This window comes from Trifolium pratense, linkage group LG7 (assembly GCF_020283565.1).
Source record: "Trifolium pratense cultivar HEN17-A07 linkage group LG7, ARS_RC_1.1, whole genome shotgun sequence".
NCBI classification, from domain to species: domain Eukaryota; kingdom Viridiplantae; phylum Streptophyta; class Magnoliopsida; order Fabales; family Fabaceae; genus Trifolium; species Trifolium pratense.
In genome coordinates this window covers 24,508,189-24,521,357 of record NC_060065.1, presented here as the reverse complement: position 1 = coordinate 24,521,357, position 13,169 = coordinate 24,508,189, and the positions used below count along the sequence as shown (strand labels likewise).

General features: G+C 32.7%; 2 protein-coding genes across 3 annotated transcripts; both read left to right on the top strand.

Annotated features, from left to right (window-relative positions):
* Positions 1 to 954: 954 nt before the first annotated feature.
* LOC123897964 (G-type lectin S-receptor-like serine/threonine-protein kinase At4g27290) lies at positions 955 to 5,144 on the top strand. 2 transcript variants are annotated; one of them, XM_045948802.1, is made up of 8 exons: positions 1,029 to 2,571; positions 2,869 to 2,919; positions 3,026 to 3,142; positions 3,309 to 3,481; positions 3,562 to 3,772; positions 3,870 to 4,107; positions 4,186 to 4,336; positions 4,436 to 5,144. In XM_045948802.1, exons 1-8 carry the CDS (start codon positions 1,263 to 1,265, stop codon positions 4,718 to 4,720), a joined length of 2,535 nt encoding a protein of 844 aa, XP_045804758.1. In that variant the 5' UTR covers positions 1,029 to 1,262; the 3' UTR covers positions 4,721 to 5,144. The 2 variants fall into 2 exon arrangements, with proteins under 2 accessions (XP_045804759.1, XP_045804758.1); XM_045948803.1 differs by lacking the exon at positions 2,869 to 2,919 and having other exon boundaries at positions 955 to 2,571.
* Positions 5,145 to 8,400: 3,256 nt separating this feature from the next.
* LOC123897968 (G-type lectin S-receptor-like serine/threonine-protein kinase SD1-1) lies at positions 8,401 to 9,954 on the top strand. The gene is made up of 4 exons (XM_045948808.1): positions 8,401 to 8,864; positions 8,968 to 9,205; positions 9,294 to 9,444; positions 9,639 to 9,954. Exons 1-4 carry the CDS (start codon positions 8,702 to 8,704, stop codon positions 9,921 to 9,923), a joined length of 837 nt encoding a protein of 278 aa, XP_045804764.1. The 5' UTR covers positions 8,401 to 8,701; the 3' UTR covers positions 9,924 to 9,954.
* Positions 9,955 to 13,169: the final 3,215 nt, after the last annotated feature.

Genomic DNA, 13,169 nt, shown 5'->3' with positions numbered 1-13,169 from the left:
ACATGGACCGAGCTTCATAAAAAGGGGGCCGGACCTTATCTCGGGTCAGGCTTTTTTATGGGCCGACCCACAGCCTTTTGGGTCAGCCCCTTAAAGAATTAAAAAAATTATTTTAAAAAATTCTATAATCTTTTTATATATTTTTTTAATTTTTTTTGTGCAATTACAACGAAGGATATAAAACTTGGAATATGGTTATTTTAAGCATATCATCTTTTTATTGTATTTATTTTATATTCTTTCTATATTTTTGTTTTTTTTTTACTTAAATTACAATGAATGAATGAAAGATATAAAACTTGGAATTTTTTTTGGTAGTAATAATAATAATATGACAAAAAACTTATTGGATTAGAATGAGATTATTTGTTAGAGATTTGTTTGTTTGTTTGATGTGGATAAAAAGGAAGATATTGTTGTTTGAGAGATTATGTGAGAAAATATAGGGATACGAATTACCTTCTTGAAAATTTAGTTGAAAAATTAACATAAATTTAGTAGAATATGTTTTTTTTTTTTATAAAAAAAATACTATGGAAATTAGTGGGTCGGCCCATCGAGCCACGTAGGCTTTTGCTTATCTGGCCGGACTAAACGGGTCGGGCCATGAAGTTAACGGGCTGGGTTGAGCCAGCTCCTTTATTTGATCGGGCCCCTCCAGGCTGGGCCAGGCCGGACCGAGCCGGCCTCTTTGACAGCTCTAGATATGCTTCATTAAAATCTGCTCATGTAACAACCGAGAATTTTTCATCCTAACTCGGTAGAGAATGTTCATCAACGATTTTTGTATTTTTTTTTTCTTTTGAAATCTAAACTAAATAATATTCATATGTTTTTTTATCAGTTAATTATATATTAAATAAGCAAATTCCTTAAACAAGGAAAAGTCAAAAGATCAAAGAAAAAAAATGCACAACAACCATATAAAGAAAGACACGCTATTGAAATTCTGACATGTGTAGTTTGTTTGGTCAATATAGTAGACTAACATAGCTTTTTTTTGGAAAATCTTAATTAAAAAAAAAGTTGGACATTTTCAATTCAACACAAATTCTAAATAAAAATTCTATTTTTATTCTTTTACTTGTGTTCTTAGACACTTGTTAACAAGAATTTTATCTTTATAATGTTGTAAGTTGTGACTAAATAAATTATTGCATATTAGACGATCTTATAAAGATAAAATTCTTGTCAAGCAAATGGTGAAAGATTCAAACAATTTTTCCATTTCCCATCCTCTTACTCTTCTATGATCCTCTTTCATGCTACCGACTCAACATCTTCAGTTCTGTTTAGATTCAAATAAAATGATTTATAGGATCATTTTGTTAATTTTTGCTTCCTACATGATAACAAGCACTTCACTGGACACTTTATCTCAGAATCAATCTATTCTTGATGGCCAGAGTTTGATTTCAGCAAAAGGAACTTTTGAACTCGGTTTCTTCAGTCCAGGTAATTCAAAAGGAAGATATTTAGGTATGTGGTACAAAAATTTAACCCCTTTAACAATTGTTTGGGTGGCCAACAGAGAAACACCACTGTACAATAATTTAGGTATTTTTAAACTCAATGAAAATGGGGTTCTTGTGATTCTAAACGGCACAAAAAACACAATTTGGTCCTCGAATGTGTCAAACAAACCCGCGAATAAGTCAATAACTGCACATCTATTGGACACAGGAAATATTGTGTTGAAAATTGGGCAGGACAATGTTTTGTGGCAGAGTTTTGATTATCCATGTGATACATTATTGCCGGGAATGAAGCTTGGATGGAACTTAGTAACCGGTCTAAACATGTTCGAATCGTCTTGGAAAAGTTTAGATGATCCAGCTAAGGGAGATTATTCTGTAAATGTTGATATCAGAGGATATCCGCAACTAGTTATTAAGATGGGATCTGTCATAAGATTGAGAGTAGGATCATGGAATGGACGCGCTTTTACCGGATATCCAACACAACCATTGAAACAAAAGCAAAGATTTGAATTTGTCATGACTGAAAAAGAAGTGTATCATCGGTATGAAGTTGTTGATAGCTCTGTTGTTTCTATATATAAACTCTCCCCTTTAGGAAATTTGCAGGCTTTAGTTTGGACAAGTAAAACAAGCAATAGGATAGTAGTCGACACTGGCATGCAAGATTCTTGTGATAGCTATGCAACATGTGGTTCTAATTCTGTATGCAATATGAACGGAAACGTTCCCAGATGTGAATGCCTAAAAGGTTATGTTCCTAAGTTTCCTGAACAATGGAATATTTCATATTGGTCTAGTGGTTGTGTTCCGAAAATTAACTCCGTTTGTGGGAACAATAAGACAAGTGGTTTCCTGAAATACCGAGAAATGAAATTGCCAGACACGTCTTCATCATGGTATAATAAAACGATGAATCTTGTGGAATGTCAAAAAGTGTGTATGAAAAATTGTTCATGTGCGGCTTATACAAATGTGGATATCCGAAATGGGGGAAGTGGTTGTTTGCTTTGGTTTGGTGATCTAGTTGACATGAGAGTATTTTCTCAATGGGGACAAGATCTTTATATCAGAGTCCCTTCTTCAGAATTGGGTAAATTTATATTCTTTTTATCTACTTTTTGGTTTTTCATTTGCATTTCTTATTATGAATGATAAGTGAAGGGGTAAGGCAGTGAGAAAGAACTATCAAAACATTCTTATATTGCAGCTTGTAGTGTTATGCAATTTATGCTCAAATGGCACCTAAAAAGGCCAAAGTTGATGAATATTGAGACTTATCTCTACTTATATAATTTCTCTAAGAAACTTGATATATATACTTTTTTCAATTCAATCTACTAGTTGTACAATAGTTGATGATTAATCAATTGTGTATTGCATTTTCCAGAAAGTATACCTATGATGCACTGCGGAGGGGATAATTGTAGCAGACATCTAAGTCATCATCTTTTGCTAGAAACTTGCATTGATGTTATTAGTGTTGCTAGTTAATGTGCAAATAGTAGTTGATTAATGAATTGTGGTCTGTCTATTGCATTTGTCAGATCATGTTAGTGTTGATGGCAACAGAAACCAAAAGAAGCGACTGATACGGATCACAGTTGCCGTGATAATTTCTGGATTCCTAATATGTGCCTGCATAATAGTATTTATAAAGCGAGGTAAGCTTTCTATTTGGATATAACAAGTATACATGCCTATATGCAATCGACCATATTAATCTTTGTGCATTATATTTTTTTGATGTACAACATATGTATTTAAAAGATTTGAAAAACGATCTGGTGCGTATTTTAATTCTTGATATTATCATCTTGCACATTGCAGTGGCACCGAGATTATATCATCTTGCGCCATTTCAATGGAGACAACAATATTTAAGATTGAGGAAGGAAGATTCAGATCTGCCAATATTTGATTTTTCAATCATTGTTAAGGCAACTGATAGTTTTGCTAGCAGAAATAAACTTGGGGAAGGTGGATTTGGACCTGTTTATAAGGTACTATTGCTATATTCCATGAACATGTTAATTTTCTATAAGATGATTTATTAAGTATATATTCCAAATGATGGCTTCAGGGTACCCTGATAGATGGAAAAGAGGTAGCCATAAAGCGCAATGCAAAGATGTCTGATCAAGGGTCGGAGGAATTTAAAAACGAAGTTTTGTTGATTGCAAAACTTCAACACCGTAATCTTGTGAAGCTTATTGGTTGTTGTATTCATAGAGAGGAAAAATTGTTGATCTACGAATACATGCCCAACAGGAGCTTAGACTACTTCATCTTTGGTTTGTGCCTTCGATGTTTCACTTTTGCCTAAAACATCTTTATATTATTTCTATTAAAGTGAGTTTTATGCTAAACATATAAGTGAAATTTAACCAGATGAAACTAGAAGCAAACTCTTGGCGTGGTCAAAGCGTTCCGATATTATTGCTGGCATTGCTAGAGGACTTCTTTATCTCCACCAAGATTCTAGACTTAGAATTATTCACAGAGATTTGAAGTTAAGCAATATCTTGCTAGATGCACATATGAATCCAAAAATCTCGGATTTTGGTTTGGCTCGGACATTTTGTGGCGATCAAGTTGAAGCCAGAACAAGAAAGTTGGTTGGAACATAGTAAGTTACCTTCTTTTTGTACTTAAAACATAGTGTATACAATTTTATTTAATACTTACCCTCTAAAAACCTGTGCAGTGGCTACATGCCTCCAGAGTATGCTATGCATGGTCGTTACTCCATGAAATCAGATGTGTTTAGTTTTGGAGTAATAGTATTGGAGATAATTAGCGGAAAAAAGGTTAAGGCGTTTTATGACTCAGAACACTCACTCAACCTTCTTGGACATGTAAGTACAAATAATATGCACTCACTTTAGCTATTTGAATTATATCAAATAATATTTGATTCAATGTACGTAGTGACTATTCAAATTTCATTGCTATAGGCATGGAGACTGTGGATTGAAAACATGGCACTGGAACTAGTTGATCCACACTTTGTTGAGACAATCGTTTATTCTGAAATATTAAGATATATGCATGTGGGATTGTTATGCGTACAACAAAAACCAGGAGATCGACCAGACATGTCATCTGTAATTCTTATGCTGAATGGTGAGAAATTATTGTCTCAGCCGAAAGCTCCGGGATTTTATACCGGAAGGGGCTTAACTGAACCAATATCACCATCTTCAAATCAGATGTCAATTACAATTTTTGAGGCAAGATAGAATATGAAGTTTCAAACCAATGAATGTTTATAGTAAGATATATTCCAATAATCACTTTTGATTTGATACTTGTACATGTACAGAACTTGTGAATACTTTTATCAAATTTACTTACATATTTGGTCGTATGTTTAAGACCAAAGGTAAAAAGTCTCTGTATCATTTATCACTGTGATGCATTTTTTTTTTGCGGGCGAATTTTTAGCTGCCGTCTTTATTTGAATGAGTAATCTTACTGAGAGTCTGTGAGATTTGCTTGTTCCTAGGTTATATTGTTCTACTATTTTATGTAGAATTGATTGTATTTTATCATTTCCTTATTACTTGAATAGCTCATGTTCCCATTTATAATAGTACTGTGTATTACTACAGATGTAGTCCTGGATGTTGCATTAGAAATTAGAATGAGGTGAAATTTGTATTATTTTCTGTTAACAATTGGTATTTGATTGCATTAATCCATTTGTTGAGAAAATCACAACATCTCTAGACCATACAAGACATTCAACATATTTGGAATGCTGGTTTAAAGACTATGCAGTTCCATTTGATTATATATGATCACTTTTTAAGGTAAAAATTGTGATTATATATTCACATAAGAGGTATAATGCAGATGGCTTTGAAGGTCAAATGTGATTATATGTAATGTAATTTTATTTATATATAAAGACTGCAAATGAACAAAAACATGCAATGTTCTATCACATCACACAATTCCACAAGAAGATTTCACTTGGTTCCGATCCACCCTCCTTTGTTTTCTTCTTTTTTGCTACAAATAATCTAATTTCATTGACCCTCACTTCACCATCATCTTCAAATAGAAACCCAGAAAAATTCTTCTCCATCGTTCTTCTCTCCCAGAACCTTCTTCTTCACTCACGATCCCAAAACACAAATAGTTCACCATGGATTCAACCCTAAAATTGTTCTTCTCTCCATCGATAACCATTGTTGACGGCTAAGAGGAGGTAAACTTTTTTCCATTTACTTTCCATTTTCTTCTGCATTGCCTTAGAAACCCTTTTCTTCATTTTCTGGTCTGTCATATTTGTTTCATTTTGTATTTAAATGTGTTTTTAATTCTGGTTAATGAAAATGGGTAGTTATGCGATTAGGATTGACTTTAAACTGTGAGCAATGATGCATTGTGATTACTTGTTTTTGTGGTTGAGCGAGCCTTTGTTCTTTTGGTAAAAATTGTTAGTGATGACTAATGAGTGATGCATATGTCTTTTAATTTGCGGGCATTAGTTCTTGTGATTGATACCTTGTGTACCTTGTCTCAAATTGATGATATCAACTACAAAATATATCATAAGATGTAGAATTCAAAACTTTAATTTAATTTAATAGCTAAGTGATGTGTAAGCCTCCTAGTGCTAAATATTGTATTAATGAATCAAATGAAGTTGATCATTAGGCTTATCTAAGTATTTATGGTACCTTCAGATTTTCTGCATAAATTATGCAGAAAAGTATGTGTGAACAAGTTTGTTATTATAGCATAGGCACATGGAGAAAATGAGTAGCAGATTATGAGCATATGTATCCTGTTTCCGTTTATACAGAAATTATTAGTAACTCCGACAACCAACCCCGGAGAAAGTACCGGAGATCCACGTGGATATCGGAAGACAGGAACACAAGGTGGTTGTTAAGTCATATAGGGAGTTTATTTGTGGGTGTGAAACGACGTCGTCTTTTGGGAGTGGTAGTGTTGGCGGAATTGGACCTGAGGTATCACATCTTGGATGGGGAAGATGGTACACTTTGAGAGAGCTCGAAGATGCTACTGATGGATTGTCTCCAGAAAATGTTCTTGGTGAAGGTGGTTATGGAATTGTTTATCATGGTGTTCTCACTGATGGTACTAAAGTTGCTGTCAAAAATCTCTTGAATGCCTAAAAGGTTATGTTCCCAAGTTTCCTGAACAATGGAATATTTCATATTGGTCTAGTGGGTGTGTTCCGAAAATTAAGTCCGTTTGTGGAAACAATAACATGAGTGGTTTCTTGAAATACGGAGAAATGAAATTGCCAGACACGTCTTCATCATGGTACAATAAAACCATGAACCTTGTGGAATGCCAAAAACTGTGTTTGAAAAATTGTTCATGTACGGCTTATACAAATGTGGATATCCGAAAAGGGGGAAGTCGTTGTTTGCTTTGGTTTGGTGATCTAGTTGACATGAGAGTGTATTTTCTCAATGGGGACAAGATCTTTATATCAGAGTCCCTTCTTCAGAATTGGGTAAATTTATATTTTTTTTATCTACTTTTTGGTTTTTCATCTGCATTTCCTTTCAATATACCTTACTATATTAATGAAGAAGTGGAGGGGTAAGGCAGTGAAAACTATCAAAACATTCTGATGTTGCAATTTATGCTCAATTGGCACATAAAAAAGGCCAAGTTAATGAATATTGCGACTTAGTTCTACTTATATAATTTCTCTAAGATACTTATTATATACTTTTTTTCAATTCAATCTACTAGTTGTACAAATAGTTGATGATTAATCAATTGAGTATTGCGTTTTTCAGAAAGTATATACGCAGCATGGCTTCTGTTGGATACCTATGATGCACAGTGTTTCAAAAGTTAAAGTTACTTTAAAGCTGTACGCTTCTAATGTTAGTTACTGTGACAGTTTATTGTTTAAATTTTGAGAAAAGTATTTCAGCCAATCATTCTTTGTCAAATTTAAGCTCAACAATTATAAGTCGACAATGCCATCAGTGTTTTGCAAGTTGCTAGAGTAGAATCTTATAGCTTGCATATAGAAGTATAAAACAAGAACAATGAGAAACTGATATATTAATAGTTGTATAGTGAAACCATGAATCTTGCGGAATGTCAAAAAGAGTGTATGAAAAATTGTTCATGTACAGCTTATACAAATGTGGATATCTAACACGGATGAAATAGTTGTTTGCTTTGGTTTGATAATCTGATTGGCATTAGAATATGTACATATTGTTTTTAATCTACTTTTTGGTTCTTCATTTGTATTTTCTTTCTGATATAATTTAATATTAATCAAGAAGCGGGATGGGAGGGGTAAGCCAAAAATTTAACAAAACATTTTGATATTGCAGCATGAAGTCTCATGCTCAATTTGAGGGGACAATTGTAGCAGAGATCTAAGTCACCATATTTTGCTAGAAACTTCCATTGATGTTATTAGTGTTGTTTGTTAATGTTAACTGCTATATTGCTATTGTTTTCTATGCTACCTTCTTTCTTATTTAAATAGAAAGGTCCAAGTTAAAATCTATAACTTAACTTTTGTCAATTTAATCAGACAGTTATGCAAATAGTCGTTGATTAATGAATTGTGGTCTGTGTATTACATTTGTCAGATCATGTTAGTGTTAATGGCAACGGAAACCAGAAGAAGCGATTGATACGGATCCAAGTTGCCGTGATAATTTCAGGATTCCTAATATGTGCCTGCATAATAATATTTATAAAGCAAGCTGCAATTTGTTTTTGGATATAACAAAAATACATGCCTATATGCAATCGTCCATATTAATAATGTGCAACATATGTATTGAAAATATTTGAAAAATAATCTGGTACATATTCTAATTCTTTAATTTGCCAAAAATAGAGACAATAGGAAAATATGGACACTTATGTTTGTAATAGTAATTAATTTATTGATATGGTATTCTTGCACATTGCAGTGGCACCGAGATTATATCATCTTGCGCCATTTCAATGGAGGCAACAATATCTTAGATTGAGGAAGGAAGATTCTGATCTGCCAATATTTGATTTTTCAATCATTGTTAAGGCAACTGATAGTTTTGCTAGCAGAAATAAACTCGGGGATAGTTTTGCTAGCAGAAATATTCCATGGACATGTTAATTTTCTAAAAGATTTTTTAGTAAATATATATTCCAAACGATGGTTTCAGGGTACCCTGATAGATGGAAAAGAGGTAGCCATAAAGCGGAACTCAAAGATGTCTGATCAAGGGTCGGAGGAATTTAAAAACGAAGTTTTGTTGATTGCAAAACTTCAACATGGTAATCTTGTGAAGCTTCTTGGTTGTTGTATTCATAGAGAGGAAACATTGTTGATCTACGAATACTTGCCCAACAGGAGCTTAGACTACTTCATCTTTGGTTTGTGCCTTTGATATGTTTGACATTGCACTAAAAAAATTTTACTTATATTTTTTCTATTAATGAAAATGGTATGCTAAACATATAAGTGAAATTTAACCAGATGAAACTAGAAGCAAACTCTTGGCGTGGTCAAAGCGTTCCGATATTATTGCTGGCATTGCTAGAGGACTTCTTTATCTCCACCAAGATTCTAGACTTAGAATTATTCACAGAGATTTGAAGTTAAGCAATATCTTGCTAGATGCCCATATGAATCCAAAAATCTCAGATTTTGGTCTGGCTCGGGAATTTTGCGGCGATCAAGTTGAAGCCAGAACAAGAAAATTGGTTGGAACATAGTAAGTTACCTTCGTTTTGTACTTAATTTGACGTATAGTGTATCTACATTTTTTTTAATACTTATCCCTCTGAAAACAACATGTGCAGTGGCTACATGCCTCTAGAGTATGCTATGCATGGCCGTTACTCCATGAAATCAGATGTATTTAGTTTTGGAGTAATAGTATTGGAGATAATTAGCGGAAAAAAGTTTAAGGTGTTTTATTACTCAGAACACTCACTCAACCTTCTTGGACATGTAAGTGCAACCAGTATACACTCACATTTGCCTATATGAATTATATCAAAAAAAATATTAGATTCAATGTCTTTAAAATAAAATAATTCAAAAAAAATAATTACATTCAATGTATCTTTAAAATAAAATATTTCAAAAAATAAATAAATTACATTCAATGTAAGTAGTGACTATTCAAAATTTCATTGCTATAGGCATGGAGACTGTGGATTGAAAACATGGTACTGGAACTAGTTGATCCACATGTAATTGAGACAATCCTTTCTTCTGAAATATTAAGATATATGCATGTTGGATTGTTGTGCGTACAAGAAAAACCAGGAGATAGACCAGACATGTCATCTGTAATTCTTATGCTGAATGGTGAGAAATTATTGTCTCAACCGAAAGCTCCGGGATTTTATACTGGTACGAGCTTACCTGAACCAATATCGCCATCTTCAAATCAGATGTCAATTACAATTCTTGAGGCAAGATAGAATATGAAGTTTCAAACCAATGAATGTTTATATTGAGATATATTCCAATAATCACTTTTGATTTGATACTTGAACATGTACAGAACTTGTGAATACTTTTATCAAGTTTACTTACAAATTTGGTCGTATGGTTAAGACCAAAGGTAAAATCTCTCTCTCTCTCTCTCTCTCTCTCTCTCTCTCTCTCTCTCTCTCTCTCTCTCTCTCTCTCTCTCTCTCTCTCTCTCACACACACACACACACACATATTTATCACAGTCCCGGATGTTGCACTAGAAAATTAGAATGAGGTGAAATTTTGTTTGAATTTCTGCTAACAATTGGTATTTGATTGCATTAATCCATTTGTTGAGAAGATCAGAACTTGTCTAGACCATACAAGACATTCAACATATTTGGAATGCTGGTTTGAAGACTATGAGGTAAAATTGATTATTACTTGAATAACTCATGTTCCATTTGGTTATTATATGAATTTGGGTATATGCATGTAGTGTGTTGCATGTTGAACTGTGGTGCTTTTCCTTAAGGCATTTTCTTAATTTAGTGGTTTAATTACTGAGGTTAATAACCAAGGGTATGGTTTCATTAAATATGGCACGATTTATTGCGTTTGGTTTTGATGTGTCAAAACTCAAAAATTGATCTTGAATGAATTGATTAGGTAAGTTTATCATAATCAAATAACTTACAATACAAGTTAACCAAGTTAATTTAGTCGCACAAAAAAAAAAAGTTTACTAGTTGGTACCGCTAATTCTATTGATCTAACAGTTGACTATATACAAAGCGAATGTACTCATTTATACTCAATCACTCTCAACAATGATTGACATCAATCTATTTTCTTGAATTAGTAACATATTAGTGGTTGCAACATCACTTTTAGGGTATATCATAAGATTATATACTAGTCAGTTTATCAGGTTATTTGGGCATTTCAGTCGGAGCTTGATTACTTTGCATTGAAAGAGTAGTAAATTTGTTGTTTTCATTTCTATATTGGTATCATAATTGGATTTCAAATTTTGCGTCTTTTCTCCTTTTACTTGTTTGGGAATGTAGTATTGGTCACAACAATGGCTTGTATTTACATATAAGCCAATTTCCATCTTTAGTTCAGGTTATTGAATTAATTATGCCTGTTTTCTGCATCTGTATCTGAATTCTAAAGTACCTAGGAAACGATTATTGGCCTTTTGTTTTTTTTTTTTTCACCTACTTATAATCGTTGTTCATTTGTTATGTGAAATCTAGAGATTTGAAGAGAGTGTAAAACTTAGAATATGACACAACTAGGCTTGTTTGCTATGTTCTTTTCCTTTCTTTCTTTTCTAGTTTTAACAATTTTCATCTCTCTATGGAATCTGTTCTCATATATAGGATAACAACAAAAGAAAATTTGATCTAGTATTATGTTATGTAGTATATTAGGTGCAATTAACTTCCACTTTCTCTCATTTTTACATATAGAGGGACTTTAGCGACGTTGTTCAGTCGCTAATTGATTGAACATATTTGTATTTAGAGATGGATAAATCGTGGATCTAATTTCCCTGCAATGCACCAGACTACATGGTGAGATTGAATGGCTTTCTAAATTTTGCTTTTCAATATAATAGTTAAGTTTGATCACTTGCAAATTGCAATGCACACCATTTCACAGTGTACACAGTTTAATTAGATCTGGCCAGGCATCAATATAATAGACATATGACATCAAAATTAGTTTGATTAGATCTGGCCAGCCAGGTTGGATTTAGGTACGAAATTGGCTCAGCATTATGTATGTATCATTATTTGCATTGAATCTTCAACCACTATGTCCGGTGTATTTACCATTTTTTCTTTAATTCCTGGATACCAAACATCATTGTCCTCAAGACGAAGGTCAAGAGGTTGAGTTGGGATACCCGGAGGAGTTTGAGAAGGAGATCTAGAGCTCAAAACTCGACAACTACATATATATACTAAAAATTAATGTTTGCCTATAAAAAAAAAATACTCCCTCCATCCCATAATGAGTGAGTCAGTTGACTGCGTCACGCATGCCAATGCATAACTTTGACGATTAATATTTTTAATTGTATAACGGTAAAAATTATAAAAATATGAAATTTTGAAAATACTCATCGAGATGAATCCAACAACATCTTATATGCTAATATTTATTTTTATTTATTAGTAGAAAAATATGGTCAAAGTAAGATATGTGAATAGTATATATAGTCGAAATAACTCACTCATTTTGGGACGGAGAGAGTAGACTTTATGATATCTTACATAAACACATGTTAGCATCCCCTAGGATCATATTTTGAGACAGTCATCCTTCTTAACCTCAAAGTCTCGTAGTACTTGCCTTATTCTTACCATTTGACTATTTGAGTAAGCCTTTCGTAGTCTCAACCTCAAATAAAATATATTTCGGCACACATATACAAATAAAAAATTTTAAAAAATAAAATAATATAATCTCACGGTTTAATATCACTTTAATACTTACTCCCTCCGTCCAAAATTACTATAAGGGAAAAAAAAACTCATTTTGTTGTCCCAAATTATAAGGCAGAAAGTCATTTTCCAGAATGTTTTTCCCTTATTCTCATAAAATTAAATGCAAATTGCATTTAATTTTCCCTCTCTATCCTTTTCTCAATAAACAACAACCAATAAAAATTGTTTTTACATCTTCCTATGCAACTTATTCCAAAAAAAACTCACAAAAACATATTTTAAATTCTTATATTTTACTTTTTCTTAATAAGTGTGATTTTTTTATTTTCTTTTATAATTCGGGACGGAGGGAGTATATATTAAATTTTTTGTTTGTGAGTGTGCCTAATTAAATTTATTTGGATTTGTGACTTACAATCATTTCTCTTATCATTTTGTTCTCTTTTAATTATTACTCCCTTCGATCTTTAATATAAGAAATTTTTTACTTTCTAGATTCAGTGAGAATCTAGTGTATCTAGTCAATGTTAGATTTGCAATAGGAGAATGTTAACTTGTGCCCTTAAGGGCACATGTTAAGAAGATAAATGTGGAAAAAATTTAATGAACTTGTAGTGTATTCAATTCTCTAAACATTAAATGTTTTCTATCATTAAATGCTCTATTTCTATTTTTAGGTAGCTTAACATGTGCCCTTAGGACACAAGTTAACATAACCCTTTGCAATAAATCTAAATTGCAAAATGTCTCTTGTATTAATGACCTAATGGAGTATATCAGAGATCTCCT

Bases quoted from the DNA above. Each gene is read 5' to 3' on its own strand.
- LOC123897964 (XM_045948802.1), top strand. From the start codon at position 1,263: ATGCTACCGACTCAACATCTTCAGTTCTGTTTAGATTCAAATAAAATG. The intron at 2,572-2,868 runs GTAAATTTATAT...TGCATTTTCCAG, and splicing joins AGTCCCTTCTTCAGAATTGG to AAAGTATACCTATGATGCAC. The intron at 3,773-3,869 runs GTTTGTGCCTTC...AAATTTAACCAG, and splicing joins CTTAGACTACTTCATCTTTG to ATGAAACTAGAAGCAAACTC.
- LOC123897968 (XM_045948808.1), top strand. From the start codon at position 8,702: ATGTCTGATCAAGGGTCGGAGGAATTTAAAAACGAAGTTTTGTTGATT. The intron at 8,865-8,967 runs GTTTGTGCCTTT...AAATTTAACCAG, and splicing joins CTTAGACTACTTCATCTTTG to ATGAAACTAGAAGCAAACTC. The intron at 9,445-9,638 runs GTAAGTGCAACC...TCATTGCTATAG, and splicing joins CACTCAACCTTCTTGGACAT to GCATGGAGACTGTGGATTGA.